Source organism: Musca autumnalis, unplaced genomic scaffold, assembly GCF_047663935.1.
Source record: "Musca autumnalis isolate F117 unplaced genomic scaffold, ASM4766393v1 scaffold_3, whole genome shotgun sequence".
Lineage (NCBI taxonomy): Eukaryota > Metazoa > Arthropoda > Insecta > Diptera > Muscidae > Musca > Musca autumnalis.
The window spans coordinates 205,328,429-205,356,001 of NW_027411866.1; the positions used below are offsets into that span (position 1 = coordinate 205,328,429).

Genomic DNA, 27,573 nt, shown 5'->3' on the forward strand with positions numbered 1-27,573 from the left:
TTTTATTTTATTTTATTTTATTTTATTTTATTTTATTTTATTTTATTTTATTTTATTTTATTTTATTTTATTTTATTTTATTTTATTTTATTTTATTTTATTTTATTTTATTTTATTTTATTTTATTTTATTTTATTTTATTTTATTTTATTTTATTTTATTTTATTTTATTTTATTTTATTTTATTTTGTTTTATTTTGTTTTATTTTGTTTTATTTTATTTTATTTTATTTTATTTTATTTTATTTTATTTTATTTTATTTTATTTTATTTTATTTTATTTTATTTTATTTTATTTTATTTTATTTTATTTTATTTTATTTTATTTTATTTTATTTTATTTTATTTTATTTTATTTTATTTTATTTTATTTTATTTTATTTTATTTTATTTTATTTTATTTTATTTTATTTTATTTTATTTTATTTTATTTTATTTTATTTTATTTTATTTTATTTTATTTTATTTTATTTTATTTTATTTTATTTTATTTTATTTTATTTTATTTTATTTTATTTTATTTTATTTTATTTTATTTTATTTTGTTTTATTTTATTTTATTTTATTTTATTTTTTTTATTTTATTTTATTTTGTTTTATTTTATTTTATTTTATTTTATTTTATTTTATTTTATTTTATTTTATTTTATTTTATTTTATTTTATTTTATTTTATTTTATTTTATTTTATTTTATTTTATTTTATTTTATTTTATTTTATTTTATTTTATTTTATTTTATTTTATTTTATTTTATTTTATTTTATTTTATTTTATTTTATTTTATTTTATTTTATTTTATTTTATTTTATTTTATTTTATTTTATTTTATTTTATTTTATTTTATTTTATTTTATTTTATTTTATTTTATTTTATTTTATTTTATTTTATTTTATTTTATGTTATTTTATTTTTTTATTTTATTTCATTTTATTTTGTTTTATTTCATTTTATTTTATTTTATTTTATTTTATTTTATTTTATTTTATTTTATTTTATTTTATTTTATTTTATTTTATTTTATTTTATTTTATTTTATTTTATTTTATTTTATTTTATTTTATTTTATTTTATTTTATTTTATTTTATTTTATTTTATTTTATTTTATTTTATTTTATTTTATTTTATTTTATTTTATTTTATTTTATTTTATTTTATTTTATTTTATTTTATTTTATTTTATTTTATTTTATTTTATTTTATTTTATTTTATTTTATTTTATTTTATTTTATTTTATTTTATTTTATTTTATTTTATTTTATTTTATTTTATTTTATTTTATTTTATTTTATTTTATTTTATTTTATTTTATTTTATTTTATTTTATTTTATTTTATTTTATTTTATTTTATTTTATTTTATTTTATTTTATTTTATTTTATTTTATTTTATTTTATTTTATTTTATTTTATTTTGTTTTATTTTATTTTATTTTATTTTATTTTATTTTATGTTATTTTATGTTATTTTATTTTATTTTATTTTATTTTATTTTATTTTATTTTATTTTATTTTATTTTATTTTATTTTATTTTTTTATTTTATTTTGTTTTATTTATTTATTTATTTATTTTATTATTTTTTAGTTTATTTTATTTTATTTTTGTTTTTTGAATTTTCTCGTCTATGAACGTTGTAGTTTCAGAATCCCCAAAAACTTTCCAGGTGTAAGAGCTTTCCATTTAAAGTTGGTTCAGACGCACCGTGAGTAAGTAAGTAATGACTAAAATGGGTGATTTTGCCTTATAAAATTTTAAAGAAATAGCCATTATTTTACAGTCTGAGAAGGTGCTTCTGTTGACCTTTTCTGAAAAAGAGGGTGTTTCTGTTGACCTTTTCTGAAAGAAAGGGTGCTTATGTTGACCTTTTCTGAAAGAAAGGGTGCTTCTGTTGACCTTTTCTGAAAGAAAGGGTGCTTCTATTGACCTTTTCTGAAAGAAAGGTTGCTTCTGTTGACCTTTTCTGAAAGAAAGGGTGCTTCTGTTGACCTTTTCTGAAAGAAAGGGTGCTTCTGTTGACCTTTTCTGAAAGAAAGGGTGCTTCTGTTGACCTTTTATGAAAGAAAGGGTGCTTCTGTTGAGCTTTTCGGAAAGAAAGGGTGCTTCTGTTGAGCTTTTCGGAAAGAAAGGGTGCTTCTGTTGACCTTTTCTGAAAGAAATGGTGCTTCTGTTGACTTTTTATGAAAGAAAGGGTGCTTCTGTTGACCTTTTCTGAAAGAAAGGGTGCTTCTGTTGACCTTTTCTGAAAGAAAGGGTGCTTCTGTTGACCTTTTCTGAAAGAAATGGTGCTTCTGTTGACCTTTTCTGAAAGAAAGGGTGCTTCTGTTGACCTTTTCTGAAAGAAAGGGTGCTTCTGTTGACTTTTTCTGAAAGAAAGGGTGCATCTGTTGACCTTTTCTGAAAGAAAGGGTGCTTCTGTTGACCTTTTCTGAAAGAAAGGGTGCTTCTGTTGACCTTTTCTGAAAGAAAGGGTGCTTCTGTTGACCTTTTCTGAAAGAAAGGGTGCTTCTGTTGACCTTTTCTGAAAGAAAGGGTGCTTCTGTTGACCTTTTCTGCGCTTCTGTTGACCTTTTCTGAAAGAAAGGGTGCTTCTGTTGACCTTGTCTGAAAGAAAGGGTGCTTCGGTTGACCATTTCTGAAAGAAATGGTGCTTCTGTTGACCTTTTCTGAAAGAAAGGGTGCTTCTGTTGACCTTTTCTGAAAGAAAGGGTGTTTCTGTTGACCTTTTCTGAAAGAAAGGGTGCTTCTGTTGACCTTTTCTGAAATAAAAGGGTGCTTCTGTTGACCTTTTCTGAAAGAAAGGGTGCTTCTGTTGACCTTTTCTGAAAGAAAGGGTGCTTCTGTTGACCTTTTCTGAAAGAAAGGGTGCTTCTATAGACCTAAAAGAAAGGGTGCTTCTATAGACCCTTTCTGAAAGAAAAGGTGGTTCTATAGACCCTTTCTGAAAGAAAGTTTGTTTAAATTACTTTGCAATGGGTTATTCGGCTCCCAAATGTTTGCTCGTTATGTTAGGTTCAAACTTCTTAAAATTATGGCAAATGGATCAATAGTTCGATAAGAAAACAAAAAAAGTAAACCAATAGTGTGAAAATGTTATTGTTGTTAATGTATTTGTGTAAATTTTACCACACTTCACTTTTTTCACTTCGACTAACTTCCACCTCATGGACGTACGTACGAACGAACGACGTAAAGGAAACGGAAATTGGAAAACAATTAAAAATTATAAATTTTGTTGTTTATTTTAGCTGTTAATTAAAAACGAATTAAAAAGATTGCGGTTACAATCTAATAATTATTGGACGGAGAGGGGGGAATGAATTTTTACAACATGCTAAAAGGGTGAGGTCAGATCAAGGTTTTCAACAACAGTGCTGGTGGTGGATACTTTATACAACAAAGAAAATAGGGTTGGAGAAGCTATTGCTACGTATATAAATATTACGTTTATTCCAAAGAACTCGTAGAAGAGGATATTTTATGTGGTTGGTTGATTGCTTGGGTGGAACTTGGTTTGGAACCTTTAATTAACTGGGTGTACAATGATTATTAGTATGGGTATTGTTAAGAGGGTGTGGGATTGTGGATTGACTAGTTGGTTGGTTGGTAGTTTAGTTGGTGGCATGCTGTTTGACTATGGCTGGTGAGGCTACAATTATATTTGTGTTGATTTGTTTGTGTTTGGGGTAGGGTTGGAAAAACGACAAACTTACCACCTGTATAAATCTTGGGCACTGGCAGCTAAACTTAAATTTCCCATCAAAGGCGGGCGTTCTTTTAAGTGATGATGATTTAGTAAATCTGAGGAGGAGGCAAGTCTGAAAGAGGAGATTAGCAGAAAAGCGAAAATCAAAAACATTGTTTTAAATTAGTTCGCAACTAATTTAATACTACTTCTCACCTTAATTGTGGCGCTTTAATGCCATGTTTATCCATCACCTTTTCCAGCTGACGCACCCTCAGCCTTGTCATATCCAGTTCATGTTTCACCTTCCACAGATGTGTATCACATATGGGATCATTACAGCGATGTTTCTTCAGTATTTCCGTTGCCTCATAAACAGCACCACGAAATGTCAACGATTTACCCATCGACAGTGAAATTAAAGCACAACAATGGCCGCCGTCTTTTTTCGCAATACGTTTTCGTATATACTTAAAGTAGACATGTTCGAGCAGTAACAACAAAGCTGCCAGCAATATACCCGCCATCAGTAACAAAAATGCCGACAAGAATTGTTCCAATGCCAGGGGATCAGATGATTTATGCTCTTGTTTACCCGGTCGACATGTCCCCGTCATCCAATAGCGACGTAAACGTTCCAGATCACCATTTGCTCGAAATTCCAATAAACGTTTATTGAACATTTGGACGTATTTTGAATTACGACTAAAGGCCAGGCCATAGCCTAAAAGGAGAAATAGAAGAGGTGGAGGAAGACGAAGGAGAGGTGAATAAGTGCCAATTAAATTTGAAGTTGTCTTGTTTTTTTGTGTTGTTTGTTTACCTGTCATGGCATACCAACTGCCCACCGTCATCAGTCGACAATCTTCATCCTGGGCCACCAAATAGTCTAGGACTGTGCCATCATAAATGAAGGCATCTAAGTTGCCATTTAGTACCGCTGCAACGCCATCGGCTACACTGGATTTGTTGTATCTGAAATTAGAAAAAAAACGTTTGTGTAAAATATGAAATCTTTTGTTTTGTTATTGTATCAACGAAAACATATAAAAGGCATGGATAAAATCCATTTTCAATTATCTGCGATTGGCTCCTCTGAGCTTAAATTACTAAATTTGGTAACTTGATGTCACAGAGCCCAGCGAGAATCGAAACAAAAGTCAGTAAGTTATGTTGGACAATTTTAGAGAGTCAACAACTAGAGCGGACCATGCTGTGTATGTGTTTGGTATTGGGTCATTAATCCGCACCTTATACGACTTTATGTGTCTACAACGTTCTAATCTGCAATCACTCTAGTTTGACGTGATAGCAGGCGTTGCTCTGCTTCGATGACAGGTGACGGCATATGATATTTTTGTGTGTTTGTTTTACTGCTTAGTCCGGCTCTATCTCCAGGTCTCGGAATGTTGGCTGCATCAACGTGATGTTGCCACAAAGCTATTTGAGTTAGTTGATTAGGTTTGGCAGAGCAGTTCAAACGGTGCAGCACACTATTCGCAGAGCTGGCAAACTATCGATAGTTCGACTATCCTTTTGGTTGCTGTCGTAAAACAAAGGATGCGTCGGACACTAAAACAAGTTAGTTGGGTTATCAGTCGCCAATAATTTAAAACACAATTTCTTCTGGGTCTGATATAAACAAATGCATTACGACTGTGAACAAAACGATAGTACGACTATCGATAGTTTGCCTGTACCGCATGCTGGGCAGATAGGCTGCACTATCCCTAGCATAATTGTGCCAAAACTAGTTTGGCTTGTTGTCGCAGCTGACGTCCTTCAGCTACTATTGATGGTATACATATGTACTCCGAGACACGACAGGTGTTTATAGCATCTGTATTAGGCCGGGGCGATTTGAAAACCTTAACGGGGCCTTTGCGTTTCTGATTCCTGAGATTGAACTGATCAAAAAAGTCCACTAGAGCATAGGTCTACGGTGAAAATCGAGCCTCCCGATTTTGACTTTAAGGTTTTTATCCACGGTTTTTAGGCATTTTGGCATGTAACTGCCAAACCATTGAGATTTTCGATCGAACACAGTTATAGTTTTTTTGTAGGGGTTTTCAGACTTAACCCACTATAATTTAGCCATTTGCCGACGAAAATTTCGATGTGTTACAAACGGAATGACAAATTTAATTATACCCTCCATATGGTGGAGGGTACAACAACTCGAGCGGACCTAATTCATTCCCATGCTGTGTATGTGTTTGGTATTGGGTCATTAATCCGCACCTTATACGACTTTAGGTGTCTACAACGTTCTAATCTTCGCTGTGCTGCCATCACTCTAGTTTGACGTGATAGCAGGCGTTGCTCTGCTTCGATGACAGATGACGGCATATGATGTGTTTATGTGTTCGTTTTACTGCTTAGTCCGGCTCTAGCTCCAGGTCTCGGAATGTGGCTGCATCAACGTGATGTAGCCACAAAGCTATTTGAGTTAGTTGATTAGGTTTGGCAGAGCAGTTCAAACGGTGCAGCACACTATTCGTAGAGCTGGCAAACTATCGGGAGTTCGACTATCGTTTTGATTGCTGTCGTAAAACAAAGAATATGTCGGACACTAAAACAAGTTAGTTGGGTTATCTGTCGCGAACAATTTAAAACACAATTTCTTCTGGGTCTGATATAAACAAATGCTTTACGACTGTGAACAAAACGATAGTCCGACTATCGATATTTTGCCTGTACCGCATGCTGGGCAGATAGGCTGCACTATCCCTACCATAATTGTGCCAAAACTAGTTTGGCTTGTTGTCGCAGCTGACGTCCTTCAGCTACTATTGATGGTATACATATGTACTCCGAGACACGACAGGTGTTTATAGCATCTGTATTAGGCCGGGGCGATTTGAAAACCTTAACGGGGCCTTTGCGTTTCTGATTCCTGAGATTGAACTGAGCAAAAAAGTCCACTAGAGCATAGGTCTACGGTGAAAATCGAGCCTCCCGATTTTGACTTTAAGGTTTTTATCCACGGTTTTTAGGCATTTTGGCATGTAACTGCCAAACCATTGAGATTTTCGATCGAACACAGTTATAGTTTTTTTGTAGGGGTTTTCAGACTTAACCCACTATAACTTAGCCATTTGTTAACCTATTAAAAAATTATAACTTGTTCGAAAGATATTATTCACCCCTTTAAAAGGAAGAAGTATCAATAGAAATCCGTTGTGAAAAAAAGAAGATATGTACGTTTAAATTCGAAAATGTAAGAAACCCAGATTTTCACTACTTTTATCGTAATAAAAAAATTAAATGAAGTGACACATACGAACTAAAGGCATTGACGTTGTCCATGGATCCCAACACGATATAATTTTGCATCAGAACGATGGAATATTTTTCTGGTCAACTTTTGTAGCACAGTGCCACTTATCGACATTTTTCGAAAAGTTTTCAAAACTGCCTGAATGAACGTTCCAATGCTTTTGCGATGTGTTAGAGAATTCATAATTTCTGTCTAGGCATTTACCTATTCTCTAGTGGACTTTTTTGCTCAGTTCAATCCCAGGAATCAGAAATGCAAAGGGCCCATTAAAGTTTTTTTTTCCTTCCATACAAATCGCCCCGGCCTAATCTGTATCCATGTGAATGCTAACAGTATGCAACACTGAAAATGCAAACCACCTCTAGTATGCATTTTTTCAAAGTACATATTGGGGACTACAAAAACCTTAGTAGTGTTTCGTCCTGCCAGATCCAGTTCGGATTTTATGGCCTCATCTAAACCGGGCTAAAACTACAGTTTTTTTTTTGCGTTTATCGGGCCTTTATCTCAGAAACAATTAGGAATTTGGCCTTGCTGTCTTTGACAATATTGTAGCCCTAGACTAGTAGAACTTATCTTTTGAACAGACCACATAAGAAAAATCCCATCTAGGGCATCAAAATCAATAAAATATAGAAAATTTTACATAATTGGTGAAATTCTGGTCAGTATCAGTTAAACTATTGGAAGTTGAACCACATAACCTTTTGCAAAAATCTTCCAAATAAAGTTCTCAGCAATTCTTCAGAACATTCTGAAACTCTAAAATGCTTACTTCATGTTGTTTCAGCGGTATTTTGCATCATATTTTTTACAACATGTATTTCAAACACTGTTCACACCAACAGTTTTTTTCTCGCATTTCGGATTTCACTGAAAACAACGTGATAGAGGCATTTTGCAACAATGAGATGTTCCGAATATTATTCCAAAAGAAAACATTAAGAAAAAATTAACGAATTTGGAGAAATGGTTCAAAATCTATACAAATTATGAAAATTTTCCATATTTTATAAAATTTGAGACAATAAATGTAGTTTTTCGAGTTCGTTATTTCTATAAATATTTTATTCTTACTCTTATCTACAAATTTGCTTCAGAGGTCAGATGAAGGTTCACGTAGGTTTCAGAGATATAGGCCAGACTTTCTTTAAAAAGCAAACATTTAATCATGTTTAGTTGGGGCCATAAAATCCAAACTGTATTTGACACAACAAAACCCAACTAGGAATTTTTGTCGTTTGGGTCTGCACTTTCAAAAAATCCTAAGCTCAAATTGTTTGCACAAGATTTCCTTAAAAATGTCTCTCTGGTTAGGATTGCTCAACTAAGGGTTCTATCTTGTAACGTTCGATCTCTATTTCTCTCTCTCTCGAGATCATGAACATCCCTCCCGACATGCCTGGGTGAGAGGTCCTATCCACCATTTGGTTATTAGGATGACTCCCGATAACACCCGACCAAGTATCGCAACGAGAACATGCCATTGTGTTGCCGTACTTGAAGAATATTGGCATCCACGAGGCGTTCTGAATACTATTCCATCGCGTTGCACTTATATTCGAGAACCACACTGGCGCCGCATTGTTTATCACAGACCGACCTACCACTTTATATGTGGTCAACAAGGTTTCTTTGTGTGCGCATCAAGTGCTGCCGTCTTGGGCTATGAGGAGCTTGTTACTACATCTCAGCTTGTCGCAGATAGCTGTGGCATGCGCGAACGACATAAAAAACGAAAAAATGTGGTAAGATCGATCAATGAGGAGTTCAACCTTTTACAAATGACATTAGGGAAGTTACCCGACATCGAGATAGTACAGAGAGGAAAAGTATAGCTTAAACAGTTTCGGAGATATTACTCCATCTTGGGGAATTCCCTGTTTCACTTCCACGTACATTCAACGAAACGGAGTATAAAAATCTTGTGATATGTATGTTGAGTGCCACCAACATTGTCTTATATTATCTGCTCCTTGCCTGACTCAAGTAGTGGACCGCTCCGACCATTATTAAGACTTCGGGAACGATCTGGGTGGCTAGCAAGAGTTTACAAGCTTTGGTTAGAGTTATCTCATTCAGCTAGTACTCTTCTCTTCGCGCTGTCACTCCTGGAATGCTCCGCAAAAATCGTAGCTCTTGGGTAGCCAAGGGTAATTGAGGTTCTATCTTCCTTCTTTCCAGGATTCAATAGTTACTTAACCGTTGCTCACAATTCACTTATTGCTGCTCTACTGTTGCAATGCTTCAGATAACACTGTGCAACAAAATTGAGTTGAAAGTCTGGGGCACCGAAAATTCCTCTTGGGGAAGAAAGGCCCCGAAGGACAGATCCCCCGTGAGTCGAACTTCCGCGTTATGGCGTGCTGGAGACCCTATAAGCCATCAGGATTTAGCTTTATATCTTTCTTCACTGTTGCTTTACCTTATTTGTTAGATGACAAATTTTCTGAGGGACATTTTTGCAGAACATTTCGAAGCTGAAAAACGTCATCTTATGGTACTTCTATAGCGGCTCTTAAAATAAATGACTAAAAGGACATTGAAGGAACCGATTAGAAGGTCGAAGTGCTCTACGAAAATAATCCTCATTCGATTTGACTGAAGTCATGTCTTCTCATAAATAAGCTAAAACAACAGTTAACAAAGATATAACGCTAATTTCAGATACCTTTCCGGGTCTTCAGCAGAAACTTCATCACGTCATGACTCGGAATTTCGAGTCACTGCGGATCTGTCCTTCGGGGCCTTTCTTCCCCTAGAGGAATTTTCCGTGACCCAAAATTTGTGTTCACAGTGTAATATGTACACTCATATCGGTTGTCTTCACCGACCATTCTATTAACTTCTATTATGCCTTGCCTGATTTTGAGGTTTCTGGATTTGCTCGACGCAGCTCATCACGCTAATTTGCTGGTCGCGCCTCTTTTGATAAATTTAGTTACACTTCTAACATCCTTTCCGTTACCCGAACATCGCATGATTCAGAGGTTATGAAACCTCAAGAATTATTGTTTCTGAAGACAAGTACAATATTACTACACATTCGCATATATGGAGTGCCTTCGAAGGTTAAATGCTTTGGTAATATACTCAAATTTTTAGTCATCCTGCTCATTACCATAACGATTCTGTCCTGGCCCATCATTTTCTTTAGTTATATCAGTAAGTTAAATATGTTCAGGCATGCCAAAATTCATTAATATAAAAAGAATCTGAATTGGGGCTAGATGGCGGTAGAGTTAACCAGACATATACCTTAAGTTAATTAGTAGTTGGTAGTTATTACACTACAAACAGTTTGAATTGCAGCTAGAGGACGATGGAGTAAACGCATCGTTATTCTAGACACACACCATAAGTTTCAAATCTGAAGTCGGTGTTACCAATTTGAGAGGTATTCTAATTCTTGTTTTGAATTCTTATATTCTAGGTATTCTAATTCTGTCTCTGAATTGACTGTATTCCACGCTATAAATTGATTACTCGCGTTATAGACTAGATGGATTTTATAAGAGTGAAGTGTGGTTTTCTGTAGGAGAAGCGCCGGTGTGTGGAGATGTAGTGCTATATATATTTATCTTTTTTGGTCGAGAATCGTACATTTTTAATAGTCATTAGTTCTTATGAGAGGTGAGGTACTCGATTTATGTCGCATCCAGTAGTTTCAGTATTCAGATGGGGATACCCATAGTAAGAGAAATATGTGTGCGCACGCAAAAGCAATATTACACTTCAATCATTGTATCAAAGCCACAACCCTTAAACGGAAACCATACATATTTACTATACCCAAGGCATGCATCTTACAACGATTCCAATCTAATGTTAGCGTTGCCAATCAATTGACATACTTTCTGAAGATTTTCGTCATGGGCTAATAGAATTATAATACAGACACGAAACGTATATGTTCTTAACCAAAATGTGAGGTTCACTTCGTACTTTTATCCATGATGGAATTAAACCAAATGAACTTCGGTTTTATCCAATTCATGATTTATGTATGGGACATGGTAAATATTTCTATTTATGTATTTATTTTATCGAAACACCGATATGCAGTTCTCAACGGTAATGATCGTTATAAGTTACCTATTTTAGGGCTGGAAGATATGTTATGTGCTGTTTTACTCTTCTTATCGTCCGGTCAATCTCGAAGGACTTAAAAAATGTTAGGTGGCTAAGGTATATTGTCCTCCCTTAATATCTTCTTACCAATGTTGCAAAACTTCAGTCGATTTTTTTCGTAGGTCTATGGTCCATCTGGTTGTCAGTTTGTCATTTGAAGGAAGGGGTTCCATGCGATGACGTGATTTCATGGCATCTTTTGCATTGGTTCAAACGAAGTCGTGAAAGATCCGATCTTTTCATTAGCATTTGAACCAATGCAAAGGAAGTCGTAAAATTCCGATCATTTCATCAGCATTTGAACCCATGCAAAGGAAGTCGTGATATATCCGATCTTTTCATCAGCATTTGAACCCATTCCATCGATCCAATAGAGATGCATTTTGTGTTTTTATTTATACACATTTTTCTAAATATATTATTTACAATAGGCTTGATTGTCGTCGTAGTGATAATGTCATTGCAAAGGGTTGGTGAAAATGACAGCCAAATCATTGGTGGAAATGACATGCCAAAGCATTGGTGTAAATGGCATGCTTTGGATACAAAAATGAATAGCATATTTTGGGGTCCACGCTCATATAAAATTCATCGCTGAAGATGCTTAACAGATGACATGCGATATGGCATATTTGGCATCGAACATTTTGCTGGGTACTTTGGTCACAAATCGTTTAACTATAGGAATCAGTATATCTAAATTAAAAGAGTTTCTTAGGATTTCCGGCAGAGGTCATTATATTTAATGTAAGTATGCATGGAAAGGCGTTGCTACACTACGACGGCTGATAGTTATCCTGGGCACAAACCTTAAAACCAAAAATTATGTTCGTCACTATCATACAATAGTAGTCAACCTATCTAAATTAAAACAAGTAAAAAAGCGTTAAGTTCGGCCGTGCCGAACTTTTTATACCCTCCACTATAAAATATTCTGCAGAAGTTTTGTGAACACTAGGAACCTCAAACGTCGCATTGTAGAGTCTTAGGTCAGAAATTGTAACTAAAATACCAAACCATGGACCTATGTTGACAGTTTTTAGTGGATATGTTTTGTGATCACTAACCTCAACTGTCAAATTACAAGTAGTTTGGTTAAAAATGGTTGCTAAAATCTTCAAAATATAGAAAATCGGGAGGTACCTTATATGGGGGCTATACCGAAACATGGACCTATCTTGACGGTTTTCAGTGGAGATATTTTGTGACCACTGGGAACACCAAACGTGAAATTACAGGTAGTTCGGTCAAACAATGTGGCTAAAATCCCCAAAATACCGAAAATCAGGAGGTACCCTTATATGGGGGCTATACCAAAAAGTGGTCCGATATAGCCCATCTTCGAACTTCACCTGCCTATGGCAAAAGACACTCGGGTGCAAAATATAGCGCTCTAGCTCAATTATTGCGAACGCTAGACTGATTACAACAGACGGACAGATGGACATGGCTAGATCGTCTCAGAATTTTATCCTGATCAAAAATATATATACTTTATATAGTCGCAAATGATTAGTTCGATGTGTTACAAACTTAATATACCCTCCATACTATGGTGGAGGGTATAAAAATATTCTCATAAGTTTTATGCGAGCTTATTAGCTCGATATAGTATACACAAACCTTTGTGATTTTATAGTAGGGTAAATATGTTAACGCATGCAAATGCGTACTGCACTGTACAATCATCATTTTAATTGTGACTAAAATATGGCATGGCCTTAAATGCCCTAAAACGGATATTTATATTAGTCTTTATACAAGTCACGCATTGTTTAACGATAATAGCCAACCTACCTTTCTTAGTCCGGTCAAAATAGACATTGAAATAGCAAAAATTCCCACAAACCTGAATTTTGGTGGAGAGCTAGGGTTTGCCATTAGAAGCAACATCCTAAAAGTCCCCATCGATCCCATGTGTGCAAAAAAAAATTATTCGGGGTCAAAGGTCAAAATTTAAGTGTTTTTAGGTTTTCGGATTTATTTTTTGAAAACGGTTCATCTAATCAAAAATTGACTAAAGTAAATATTGTAGACAGAAAAATTATCTACAAGTTTGACCCTTACAATTTTTTTCTTAGAAGGAACCATTCTTGAGATATAGCTGTTCTAAAAAACACATGATTTTTATGCACTTATAAGGGAAATGTGCACATATTCATACGAACCGGCTAAAATAAGCGAAGTAATCGGGTCTGTCCCCCAAAAATATATATATTTTCTTGAAGAGCGAAGTTATAGCTATCTTCTAAAAAAAATTTCTAAAAAAACGGGAACGACCCCAACGAAAACTCTTCGATTTTTTTCAAGTTTTGTCCGAAGGTAGGGTTTGTTGCGCTGATTACGGAAATGTATAATTTTCAATGGTTGCGGATCCGGTTCGCTGGTTATTAGACCCGAAAGGCCAAATTTAAAAACCGGGTTAGACCCGGTTCAACTGAACCGATTACTGCAAAGTGGATATCGTTTGAACGCTTACGGAAGTATCTAACACATAGTGTCGTTACTTTAACCGGTTCGCCTCATAATGTACTCACGCGACTAATTTTTTATTTGACCTTTAGATCGAGATATTTCGAAAATGGTAAGTCTTTTTTGAGAATCATAAGGACCAATCTTGTAGACAATTATTGAATCTACAACTTTTACTTTAGCGGGCTTTTGCTAAGTATTACCGTTTTTGAGAAAAATTAAAAAAAACTGAATAATGCCTCCAAAAATGACCTTTGACCCCGAATAACTTGTTTTGCACACATGGGATCGATGGGGACTTTTAGGACGTTGCTGCTAATGGTCAACCCTAGCTCTCCACCAAAATTCAGCTTTGTGGGAATTTTTGCTATTTCCCCCTTATACGCATGTCTATTTTGACCGGACTATTCTATATTAAAACAGTTTCTTATGATTTCCGTTAGAGGTTATTAGAGTGAATATGTGGACGCATGCAAAAGCGTTGTTACACTACGTTGGCTAATATTTATCCAAGGCACAACCTTTAAAACGGAAAATTATATTCGTCTCTACCCAAATCACGAATCACTGAACAGTTGTAGCCAACCTATATAAATTAAATCAGTTTCTTGTAATTTTCGTCAGAGGTCGTTAGATTAATATCGAACATGTGAACCTTATATCTGAATACATATACATATTTACCATACCATAGACAGTGATTTTATCAGTAAGATAAATATGTTAACGCATGCAAATACGTTAGTACAGTTGGATGGAAAATAATTTAAAAATCCCCGCTCCGATTTCCGTTGGTCATAAGAAATTTGAGAAATTTTTGCTTCGATCTAACTATTAACACACAAAAAATGTTTGTAAAAAATCCATAATACGATGAACGTTGGAAAAATATTACTGAAATCCACGCTGTTATGGTCGTTACAAACATGTTATTGAAAAAAAGTCCACACTTCTGCATGTGATAAAATGCTTACTTAAAATCCATTCTTCGATCTGTCGTGTTTTTTTAAAAAAGATGTCACCGAAAATTCCACCCTAAAAAAGCATGTTGCTGGTCTGTAATTTTTATTGAAACCCTTTTTTTCTTTAAAAAATATATATTAGTTCTTATCTCTGTGTAAGGATTTTAACAATTTATGTAGTTTCCACAACTTTTCACTTGAAATATTTTATCTCTTTGAACATTTCTCTTTCCCTTTTGTTACAAAACGCTTGTTTATGTTCCTTACTCAGTAACTTCATTTCAAAAGTTGAATATATATTTATGTGTAAGAATAAAGAAAGAAATGTGACAAACTTACTGTCTCATGTAGTAGTGCATTTCCTTATAGTATTTATTGATGGTGGAGTCTGTGTGGCTATAGGGAATTGTGCCATATTTGAACGAAGGTTTGTGTGAATATGGATGAACCAAACGGCTGTCGTTTAAGCCGGTAAACTCATGGAACTCTTCTCTGTAGTAAGAAAAAAAATAAAAAACACATTTAGTAAACCCATATGTGGAGTATATTCCTCCATTGTTCAACCAAAAGAAAACAATAGAACGAATATTTTTTACCTCGTTATCATGAAGGCAGCCAAGTTGGCAGTGTATATGGCCAAAAATACCACAGCAAATAAAGCCCATACATTTGTCATAAATCTCGATGTAAAACCACGCGGTGAATCTACATGTACGGCTGCCTGAAACAGCACCGCCCACACCAACCAATACGTTCGGAACAGCGAAAATCTATAGGGTGTAACGTTGGTATTTTGCAAATACAATTTCATATCATAGCCACTTGGTGAGAGCCATTCGAAGAGGAAAATCATGAATGTGGCCGCTTGTATGGCAACAATGCCCACCAGCATCCATGAGGCCGTATCAAAAGGTTCTAAAAAAGCTGTTGGCGATATAATACCCGTACGTTTGGCCACCACTATAGCAATTCCAGTCTCCATAAAGGGCTCACTGAAGTCTACCACCGCCTCACGTTCCGTATTGATCATGAGTGATGTTAGAACCATATCGGTTTTACGATTAACCAGATCAGCAATGACACCATTCCATTTACCATTCTCAAGAGTACCCCATTTACCATCTTCGACCCGTACAAGTTCGTATGTAAAACCCAGTTCTTCGGCAAATTTCTCAAGTAGATCGATACAGAAACCGCTGCAGCACTGATAGAATGACTCGTTGCGATGAGCTTGGCCCACATCGATGTCGGCCATTTCATGATCAGCGGCCACACGGCATAGAACGCCACGATCCATGAGACACTTGCCGCTAACCGGGTCGGCGGGTGATAAATTGATATAGGGTGCTTCTTCAAGAAATGTTATTTTTAAATGGAATTTTTCCGGTACACCCTGGGGTGGAGCATGCGAATTACCCGGCCAGGCGATATCACGAATGTCGAGTTTTTGTGCTTCCCATGATTTCCAAACACCAATCTGCAAAAAAAGGAAAAGAAATACGAAAATCGATGATAAGTTGTGGTTGATTAATAGACTTCTTGCTGGCATTGTCGTAGGGTTTTTTTTTATTTATTTATTTAGTATATATAAAAAATCAAAATAAATAAAACATAGTATGCCACTTGGGACCCACAAAATAAATGTAGTGGAATTTTTTTCGTTTGAAATTAATAAACTTACCTCTTCCCACACTAAATTTTTGTTATTTGCACTTGGTCTGAGATTCATAATTTTCAATTCTGCCGATTTCAGATCACCATCTGCTGTGAATTCAATATTCGGCTTATTTAAATCGCCTTCTATGGAGACATTACGCAGGTATTTAAAGAATCTGAAAATAAAAAAAAAATGGAAAACAATTTGAAGTGATGAAGAAATAATTATTTTCGAAAATGGAGAATTCGTTTTATGACATATAACAATTATATCGATTTTTTTTTCAAATCCACCGTTCATTCCTACGACCTTAACGTATCAAAGTCATGTATAAGTCCCTTTTTCCCTATGGGACATAAATCTTTCCAGCATGGGCCAACAATCACAATACATAGTGGGTAAATTAACTATGCTAACGAGTATGTGTTGATTAAGGACATAAGTGGGATGCTTAACTCCTGGCCCATTCATTTCACTACCATGAAGATTTTTGGTAACATTAGTATTTCTCACCTGCTTCATTTAAATCGTCTGGTTGTATTGGCGAAGGTTAAATACTAAGGGTCTTGGCAAATGACCATTGTAAATTAGGGTAATATTATATTTATTATGGACATTTTGCCCGGATAATTTGTAGTAGGATAAATATGGGTATATATGCAAAGGCGTTGTTACACTACCATGGCACAAGCCTTTAAACGCTAATTTGTTTTTGTCATTATCCAAGTCATGTATCATTTAAATATAATAGCCGACTTATCTCAACAGTCTCTTATGATTTCCGTCAGATGTCACTAGATTGAATATGGGTATGCATGCAAAAGCGTTAGCGTAGTTATCAAAGGCACAAACCTTAAAACGAATATTCTATTCGTAATTACCCAAGTCACTTATCATTTCAATTAAAACAGTTTCGAAATAAATAGTAGTGGCTTCTTAAAGAAAATTTTTTGAGGCACCATCGCTACAATAATCGTGGATTTTTTAAAGAATATTTTTTGAGGCACAATCGCTACAATAATCGTGGATTTTTTAAAGAATCTTTTTTGAGGCACAATCGCTACAATAATCGTGGATTTTTTTAAGAATATTTTTTGAGCCACCACAATAATCGTGGATTTTTAAAGAATATTTTTTGAGGCAACACAATAATCGTGGATTTTTAAAGAATATTTTTTGAGTCAACACAACAATCGTGGATTTTTAAAAAATATTTTTTGAGCCATCACAATATTCGTCGATTATTTTAAGAATATTTTTTGAGACACCACAATAATCGTGGATTTTTTAAAGAATATTTTTTAAGGCACCACAATAATCGTGGATTTTTTAAGGAATATTTTTTAAGGCACCACAATAATCGTGGATTTTTAAAGAATATTTTTTGAGGCAACACAATAATCGTGGATTTTTAAAGAATATTTTTTGAGGCAACACAATAATCGTGGATTTTTAAAGAATATTTTTTGAGGCAACACAATAATCGTGGATTTTTAAAGAATATTTTTTGAGGCAACACAACAATCGTGGATTTTTAAAAAATATTTTTTGAGCCACCACAATAATCGTCGATTATTTTAAGAATATTTTTTGAGGCACCACAATAATCGTGGATTTTTTAAAGAATATTTTTTAAGGCACCACAATAATCGTGGATTTTTTAAGGAATATTTTTTAAGGCACCACAATAATCGTGGATTTTTAAAGAATATTTTTTGATGCAACACAATAATCGTGGATTTTTAAAGAATATTTTTTGAGGCAACACAACAATCGTGGATTTTTAAAAAATATTTTTTGAGCCACCACAATAATCGTCGATTATTTTAAGAATATTTTTTGAGGCACCACAATAATCGTGGATTTTTTAAAGAATATTTTTTAAGGCACCACAATAATCGTGGATTTTTTAAGGAATATTTTTTAAGGCACCACAATAATCGTGGATTTTTAAAGAATATTTTTTGAGGCACCACAATAATCGTGGATTTTTAAAGAATATTTTTTGAGGCAACACAACAATCGTGGATTTTTAAAAAATATTTTTTGAGCCACCACAATAATCGTCGATTATTTTAAGAATATTTTTTGAGGCACCACAATAATCGTGGATTTTTTAAAGAATATTTTTTAAGGCACCACAATAATCGTGGATTTTTTAAGGAATATTTTTTAAGGCACCACAATAATCGTGGATTTTTAAAGAATATTTTTTGAGGCAACACAATAATCGTGGATTTTTAAAGAATATTTTTTGAGGCAACACAATAATCGTGGATTTTTAAAGAATATTTTTTGAGGCACCACAATAATCGTGGATTTTTTAAAGAATATTTTTTGAGGCACCACAATAATCGTGGATTTTTTAAAGAATATTTTTTGAGGCACCACAATAATCGTGGATTTTTTAAATAATATTTTTTGAGGCACCACAATAATCGTGGATTTTTTAAATAATATTTTTTGAGGCACCACAATAATCGTGGATTTTTTAAATAATATTTTTTGAGGCACCACAATAATCGTGGATTTTTTAAATAAAATTTTTTGAGGCACCACAATAATCGTGGATTTTTTAAATAATATTTTTTGAGGCACCACAATAATCGTGGATTTTTTAAATAATATTTTTTGAGGCACCACAATAATCGTGGATTTTTAAAAGAATATTTTTTGAGGCACCACAATAATCGTGGATTTTTTAAAGAATATTTTTTGAGGCTCCACAATAATCGTGGATTTTTTAAAGAATATTTTTTGAGGCACCACAATAATCGTGGATTTTTTAAAGAATATTTTTTGAGGCACCACAATAATCGTGGATTTTTTAAAGCATATTTTTGAGGCACCACAATAATTGTAGATTTTTTAAAGAATATTTTTTGAGGCACCACAATAATCGTGGATTTTTTAAAGAATATTTTTTTGAGGCACCACAATAATCGTGGATTTTTTAAAGAATATTTTTTGAGGCACCACAATAATCGTGGATTTTTTAAAGAATATGTTTTGAGGCACCGCAATAATCTTGGATTTTTTAAAGAACATTTCTTGAGGCACCGCAATAATCTTGGATTTTTTAAAGAAAATTTTTTGAGGCACCACAATAATCGTGGATTTTTTAAAGAATATTTTTTGAGGCACCACAATAATCGTGGATTTTTTAAAGAATATTTTTTGAGGCACCACAATAATCGTGGATTTTTTAAAGAATATTTTTTGAGGCACCACAATAATCGTGGATTTTTTAAAGAATATTTTTTGAGGCACCACAATAATCGTGGATTTTTTAAAGAATATTTTTTGAGGCACCACAATAATCGTGGATTTTTTAAAGAATATTTTTTGAGGCACCACAATAATCGTGGATTTTTTAAAGAATATTTTTTGAGGCACCACAATAATCGTGGATTTTTTAAAGAATATTTTTTGAGGCACCACAATAATCGTGGATTTTTTAAAGAATATTTTTTGAGGCACCACAATAATCGTGGATTTTTTAAAGAATATTTTTTGAGGCACCACAATAATCGTGGATTTTTTAAAGAATATTTTTTGAGGCACCACAATAATCGTGGATTTTTTAAAGAATATTTTTTGAGGCACCACAAGAATCGTGCATTTTTTAAAGAATATTTTTTGAGGCACCACAATAATCGTGGATTTTTTAAAGAATATTTTTTGAGGCACCACAATAATCGTGGATTCTTTAAAGAATATTTTTTGAGGCACCACAATAATCGTGGATTTTTTAAAGAATATTTTTTGAGGCACCACAATAATCGTGGATTTTTTAAAGAATATTTTTTGAGGCACCACAATAATCGTGGATTTTTTAAAGAATATTTTTTGAGGCACCACAATTATCGTGGATTTTTTAAAGAATATTTTTTGAGGCACCACAATAATCGTGGATTTTTTAATAAATATTTTTTGAGGCACCACAATAATCGTGGATTTTTTAAAGAATATTTTTTGAGGCACCACAATAATCGTGGATTTTTTAAAGAATATTTTTTGAGGCACCACAGTAATCGTGGATTTTTTAAAGAATATTTTTTGAGGCACCACAATAATCGTGGATTTTTTAAAGAATATTTTTTGAGGCACCACAATAATCGTGGATTTTTTAAAGAATATTTTTTGAGGCACCACAAGAATCGTGGATTTTTTAAAGAATATTTTTTGAGGCACCACAATAATCGTGGATTTTTTAAAGAATATTTTTTGAGGCACCACAATAATCGTGGATTCTTTAAAGAATATTTTTTGAGGCACCACAATAATCGTGGATTTTTTAAAGAATATTTTTTGAGGCACCACAATAATCGTGGATTTTTTAAAGAATATTTTTTGAGGCACCACAATAATCGTGGATTTTTTAAAGAATATTTTTTGAGGCACCACAATTATCGTGGATTTTTTAAAGAATATTTTTTGAGGCACCACAATAATCGTGGATTTTTTAATAAATATTTTTTGAGGCACCACAATAATCGTGGATTTTTTAAAGAATATTTTTTGAGGCACCACAATAATCGTGGATTTTTTAAAGAATATTTTTTGAGGCACCACAGTAATCGTGGATTTTTTTAAAGAATATTTTTTGAGGCACCACAATAATCGTGGATTTTTTAAAGAATATTTTTTGAGGCACCACAGTAATCGTGGATTTTTTTAAAGAATATTTTTTGAGGCACCACAATAATCGTGGATTTTTTAAAGAATATTTTTTGAGGCACTACAATAATCGTGGATTTTTTAAAGAATATTTTTTGAGGCACTACAATAATCTTGGATTTTTTAAAGAATATTTTTTGAGCCACCACAATAATCGCGGATTTTTTAAAGAATATTTTTTGAGCCACCACAATAATCGTGGATTTTTTAAAGAATATTTTTTGAGCCACCACAATATTCGGCGATTTTTAAAATAATATTTTTTTTGAGGCACCACAATAATCGTGGATTTTTTAAAGAATATTTTTTGGGGCTCCACAGTAATCGTGGATTTTTTAAAGAATATTTTTTGAGGCACCACAATAATCGTGGATTTTTTAAAGATACTTTTTTGAGGCACCACAATAATCGTGGATTTTTTAAAGATACTTTTTTGAGGCACCACAATAATCGTGGATTTTTTAAAGATACTTTTTTGAGGCACCACAATAATCGTGGATTTTTAAAGATAATTTTTTGAGGCACCACAATAATCGTGGATTTTTAAAGATAATTTTTTGAGGCACCACAATAATCGTGGATTTTTTAAAAATATCCACAGTAATCGTGGATTTTTAAAAATTATTTGTTGAGGCACCACAGTAATCGTGGATTTTTTAAGAATATTTTTTGAGGCACCACAATAATTGTGGATTTTTTAAAGATAATTTTTTGAGGCACCACAATAATCGTGGATTTTTTAAAGAATATTTTTTGAGGCACCACAATAATCGTGGATTTTTTAAAGAATATTTTTTGAGCCACCACAATAATCGTGGATTTTTTAAAGATAATTTTTTGAGGCACCACAATAATCGTGGATTTTTTAAAGAATATTACGTAAGGCACCAACATAATCGAGGATTTTTTAAAGAATAATTTTTGAGGCACCACAATAATCGTGGATTTTTTAAAGAATATTTTTTGAGGCACCACAATAATCGTGGATTTTTTAAAGAATATTTTTTGAGGCACCATAATAATCGTGGATTTTTAAAGAATATTTTTTGAGGCACCACAATAATCGTGGATTTTTTAAAGAATATTTTTTGAGGCACCATAATAATCGTAGATTTTTTAGAGAATATTTTTTGAGGCACCACAATAATCGTGGATTTTTTAAAGAATATTTTTTGAGACACCACAATAATCGTGGATTTTTTAAAGAATATTTTTTGAGGCATCACAATAATCTTGGATTTTTTAAAGAATATTTTTTGAGGCACCACAATAATCTTGGATTTTTTAAATAATATTTTTTGAGGTACCACAATAATCGTGGATTTTTTAAAGAATATTTTTTGGGGCACCACAATAATCGTGGATTTTTTAAAGAATATTTTTTAAGGCACCATAATAATCGCGGATTTTTTAAAGAATATTTTTTGGGGCACCACAATAATCGTGGATTTTTTAAAGAATATTTTTTAAGGCACCACAATAATCGCGGATTTTGTAAAGAATATTTTTTGAGGTACCACAATAATCGTGGATTTTTTAAAGAATATTTTTTGAGGCAACACAATAATCGTGGATTTTTTAAAGAATATTTTTTGAGGCAACACAATAATCGTGGAGTTTTTAAAGAATATTTTTTTAAGGCACCACAATAATTGTGGATTTTTTAAAGATTATTTTTGAGGCACCACAATAATCGTGGATTTTTTAAAGAATATTTTTTGAGGCACCACAATAATCGTGGATTTTTTAAAGAATATTTTTTGAGGCAACACAATAATCGTGGATTTTTTAAAGAATATTTTTTGAGGCAACACAATAATCGTGGATTTTTTAAAGAATATTTTTTGAAGCAACACAATAATCGTGGATTTTTTAAAGAATATTTTTTGAGGTACCACAATAATCGTGGATTTTTTAAAGAATATTTTTTGAGGCAACACAATAATCGTGGATTTTTTAAAGAATATTTTTTGAGGCAACACAATAATCGTGGATTTTTTAAAGAATATTTTTTTAAGGCACCACAATAATCGTGGATTTTTTAAAGATTATTTTTGAGGCACCACAATAATCGTGGATTTTTTAAAGAATATTTTTTGATGTTTTTGATGCACCACAAAAATCGTAGATTTTTTTGAAGAATATTTTCTGAGCCACCACAAAAATCGTTGATTTTTTTAAGAATATTTTTTGAGCTACCACATTATTTTTAAATAATATTTTTTGAGGCACCGTCGGAGCAATAATCGTGAATCGGTCGCCCTGACCGGTTTTAACATGGCAAAGTCTCATTTTGGTCCCTCCTTCATATCAAGTGACCACTGACCTGCCTTAAAATAATATTCCTAGTGGCCACTGACGTACCTGTTGTGCCAACTGGGGAACTGACTTTAATACCCAAGTTAAAAAGAGGCTGAAAATTTCATCTACTCTACTTATACTTACAATTCTCCATTGTCCCAACGACCTCTTCCATCATCCTCGCACGACAGCGCCTGAGTATTCAATTTCTTTCCCTGATTAGCTGGATCCGAGACATACGCCTCCACACCATAACCATAGATTTTAATGGCATTCGATATTTCATTCATCAAAGCTGCACTGCTCGTATCAAAGTGTACACCCAACATCCCCACCGGAAACTGGGCATGGGCATCCTTCTTTTCGATAACCGATTGACTAACCACCCACACATAATTTTCTCCGGTTAACTTCAGCTCTTCAGCAGCTCTAAGAATAGTGATTGCTTCACTTTGCGTGGCATAGAGGAGCATAACTCTTGCCTCGCTATTAACAAGTTCCATCAAGTCACTAGTACGCGTTACAACGATCGCATTGAGGATGGTAAATTTGAAATGGTCTTGCATTTCAGCGACTCGCTCTCGCACGGCTTGTACAAAGTCATCGTGGCCAGCAATTTGCGAGGTGACCACCGAAAACTGGTGCCATTTGTAACGTTCTAATATGCTCAACATAGCGGCACTTTGATGTTCTATACTTGGAGCTAACTGAAGTTGAAGTGTTGACTGCGAGGCACGTCGTTCCAGTCCTGAGTTGTCGGCATTCCATGAGATCACCGGTATACCCAAATAGCCGGCCAATTGTAGAAAATACTGGGCCGAGGCGGTGCTGTGGCCAAATTGTTCATTGTTCATCATGTATAAAATGGCAGAGACATTGAATTGCAGGAATTCTTTGCATAGTGTGCTTAGAATTGCTAAGAAGGTCCAAAACGTAGCAGGCAATAGGAAACCGGAAATGAGAAGAGAAAATAGAAAAAAAAAGAAAAATTAGTTAAATTTAATTTTGTGCACAATTTTTGTTCGGGGCTGCTAATGGAAAATAGAAAAGTAAAAACGCCGGAACATGATTAATTTGTTAAGAAGCTGGTAAGTAGTGGTCAAAATGGCAGTCTACAATTTTGTTCTTTTTGTTGTTCGTTTTTGGGTGCTATAATTAATAGAGTTTTCTTGTACTCTTAATACGTGTTCATTTATTTTAATTACAATCCAATATGCGTCGTATACTTGAACGCCCATGAGGGAGCAGCAGCAGAAAAACAAAAAAGACAACAACAATTACAATCATCACAATAACGGCAGCAACGGTGTTGACTTTAGGAGAAGCAGGAAGTAGAGCAGCAGCAGAAGGAGAAAAACAATCCAAAAAAGTAAGGCAATTTGTTAAATGAACAGTAAATTATTTCAATATTCCTCAGACACATTCATCTCATTTTGTCCTTTTCCTCTCCCCCTCCCCCTCCCCTCCTCCTATTTTACCACTTCCCCCTCTACCTCGTTCAATGTTTAATTTGATACTTAAGATAAATGTATTCCGTACAACGTGCAGAATATGAAAAATGTAACGCAAGTCAAGTTGTAATTTAATTAGACTCAAAATGACAGCTCTTAGCATGGCCGCCTAGCCGCCCAGCCACAACCGACCAACCAACCAACCAGCCAGCCAATCAACCTTCTAACCCATGTCAAGCATTTTCCGAATTGTATTACATTTCCCTTTTCGATTTCATTCATTTGTCCATTGATTACAACAATTTCCTTAATTATCTCTTTGTCGTCTTCTGTATATTTCTTCGCATCTTTCTTCTGCACAGTTAGCTACCTTAATGTTTCGGTATCGTTTACACATTATTAAGTTGTTCGATATCACCATTTAAGGGTTTGTACAGGATTTTAATTTGATTGTTCAGAATCAAATGACAAAACAGATGACAATAAATGTCAAAGGGTAAAGTGATATTTTTAGTTGGTGGAATGGCCAGTAGTGAAATGGAGGTACATTTTGGGATTGGTGGATACATGGGAATTGATAAAAGACAGACAGCGTCATAGTGATTCTGTTATAAGTGAAGTTGGTCTTTCTGGACATTTAATGAACTGCAGTGCATACTGTAGTCCATGCCACATGATACCACGTCTTCTTGTGAAAAAATATATTCGGCATGGGGAATTACCTTTAATACCTGTTAAAGGTAGTGAGCTAACATGTGCCCAGCCTTCAACCATAAGAATGATAAAACTTGGTTTGGGCGTCAAAAGACGTAAAACCTTGAGGCACCTTCAAATTGGAAATATATCAAAATGTATTGACCATTTTCTACGGGTAGGTTTTCTACTAATTGAGAGTCTGAAATACCAAGTTAAAAGACTTCACATCAACAGTATCGTAGTACATTCCAATCTGGGAACATGTGCGTCTATACCCAAAATTCTTTGTTGTTGTTGTAACGTATTTATACCCTACACCACTATGTGGAAAGGGTATTATAAGTTTGTTTTGGGAAACATTCATGTAACACCGCGAAATATTCGACGTAGACCCCCAATGTGGTATACCAATCTTCATATCTCGACGAGATAAAGCGATTTTGAGATGTGTGTCCGTACGTCCGTCTGTCCATTATAAATTGTAATCAAACTCCAGCCCGCAATTATGGACCAATCGTCACGAAATTTTGTATGGAGGTCGGGTTCAGACCAGAATAGTTCCCTATTTTTATTGGTGATGATCGTGAAATATTTAGCCCGATCGCCTTGAAATTTTAAATAAGGTAAGAGTATATGACAAAGAAGAAGCTTGCAGTTTGAGATGGCGATCAGATAATATTTATTGGGTTAAATGGACCACTACTTTTGTGTGAAAATTGTGAAAAATTTTAATATACAGCTTGTATCTTTTTTACTGAAAAACACATTCCTCCCTCGTGAGTTATATTTGAAAGACGATCTCTTGACGTTTCCATGATGTCAATTATGTTGATGTACGTGATCAGACAACAGAGTTGCAGCCCAATATATCCAGTTTTTTTGTTTGTAGTGTAATCATAAACACGCTAGAGGTAGCAATTATAGCTCAATAGTCACGAAATTTTGCACGAGGTAAGAGTCCAAGTTGAAGAAAATATGTCTATAATTTTGCACAATGATCTGATATTATTTAGCGGGTGACATAGACAATTACTTTTGCATGAAAAATATCCAAATTTTATTTTTGGTTCATATTTTAATTCCTGGAGGGCAAAGTAGCCTACATGTGGAAAAACAACTACTGACCTTTCCCCTGATGCAAATTGTAATAATGTGTCTGCTAGATAACGGACTTACTGTCTAACCACAATTTCCTCCCATGCTACATGGGATTGTCTCTATCATGACAGAGAAATTTTCAGTTCAGTTGTCCAATTGGATTTTTTATACCCTCAGCATTTATGCTAACGAGGGTATATACACTTACATACGGGCAAAATGTGCCTCATCGAAATAATGGTTTCAGACCCCAAGTGCGTTTGGACGAAATGTGTTTCAGACAATTTGGAGTTGATTTAGCCATGTCCGTCCGTCCGTCTGTTTGTCTGGCTGGAGAGCACGATAACTCTCGAACGGATCAACCGATTCGGTCCAAAATTTGGCTTTGGTAATATTTAGTCCAAACATAGTTTAAGTTCGAAGATGGGTTATATCGGTCCACTCCATCCGGTACCTCCCCAACAAAAGTTCGGAAAATTTGTGCACACGATAACTCTTGAAGGGAGCAACCGATTTGGGTGCATACTTTGCACATCGTGAAATTTCAACCAGACTTAGATGAGGTTCCAATATGGACTCAATCGGCCCACTCCTTCGGGTACCTCCCACACAAAATTTCGGAAAAGTTCAGTTTAGGACCTGCTCTCAAATCGCTTTGATTTTTGTTGCAACAACTTGTACTCACATCCCCTCATACGACGGTACAAGTTTAATCAGGGACAAGTCCATACTTCCTGAGAAAATAGCCTGAAAGATGCAAAAAGCCCCTATAACATCGTGTGTAGTGGATGGAGCGCAAGATAACTCTCGAACGGATCTGCCGATTCGGTCCAAAATTTGAACTTCGTAATATTTTGCCCAAGCATAGTTTAAATTCGAAGATAAGCCCTATCGGTCCACTGCTTCAGGTACCTCCCCCACAAAAGCTCAAAAATGTTCGGACAAATTGTGCGCACGATAACTCTTGAAGGGAGTGACCGATTTTGTCCATATTTTACACATCCTAATATATCTACCAGACAGGGACGTACGCAGGATTTAATTTCGGGGGGGCCCAACTTGACCAAAAATTATGAAATTAAAAAATGTTGTGTAGCATTACGTAAAGCTCTTTTAAAGGGGTTTTAGTTGATTTTATATGAAATATTGATACAATGTAT

The 27,573-nt window shown here is 33.8% G+C and overlaps 1 protein-coding gene across 4 annotated transcripts in view; it reads right to left on the reverse strand.

Annotated features, from left to right (window-relative positions):
- The window catches only part of Nmdar2 (glutamate ionotropic receptor NMDA type subunit 2), a 545,795-nt gene that overhangs the window by 32,539 nt on the left and 485,683 nt on the right, over positions 1 to 27,573 (reverse strand). For all 4 annotated transcript variants that reach the window (XM_073976408.1, XM_073976409.1, XM_073976410.1 and 1 more), the window contains 7 exons: positions 23,313 to 24,084; positions 16,212 to 16,362; positions 15,127 to 16,007; positions 14,870 to 15,022; positions 4,509 to 4,660; positions 3,902 to 4,409; positions 3,714 to 3,818 (listed from right to left, as the gene is read on the reverse strand). In XM_073976408.1, coding sequence (XP_073832509.1) covers positions 3,714 to 3,818; positions 3,902 to 4,409; positions 4,509 to 4,660; positions 14,870 to 15,022; positions 15,127 to 16,007; positions 16,212 to 16,362; positions 23,313 to 24,084 — 2,722 coding nt within the window. The remainder of the gene's footprint in view (positions 1 to 3,713; positions 3,819 to 3,901; positions 4,410 to 4,508; positions 4,661 to 14,869; positions 15,023 to 15,126; positions 16,008 to 16,211; positions 16,363 to 23,312; positions 24,085 to 27,573) is intronic.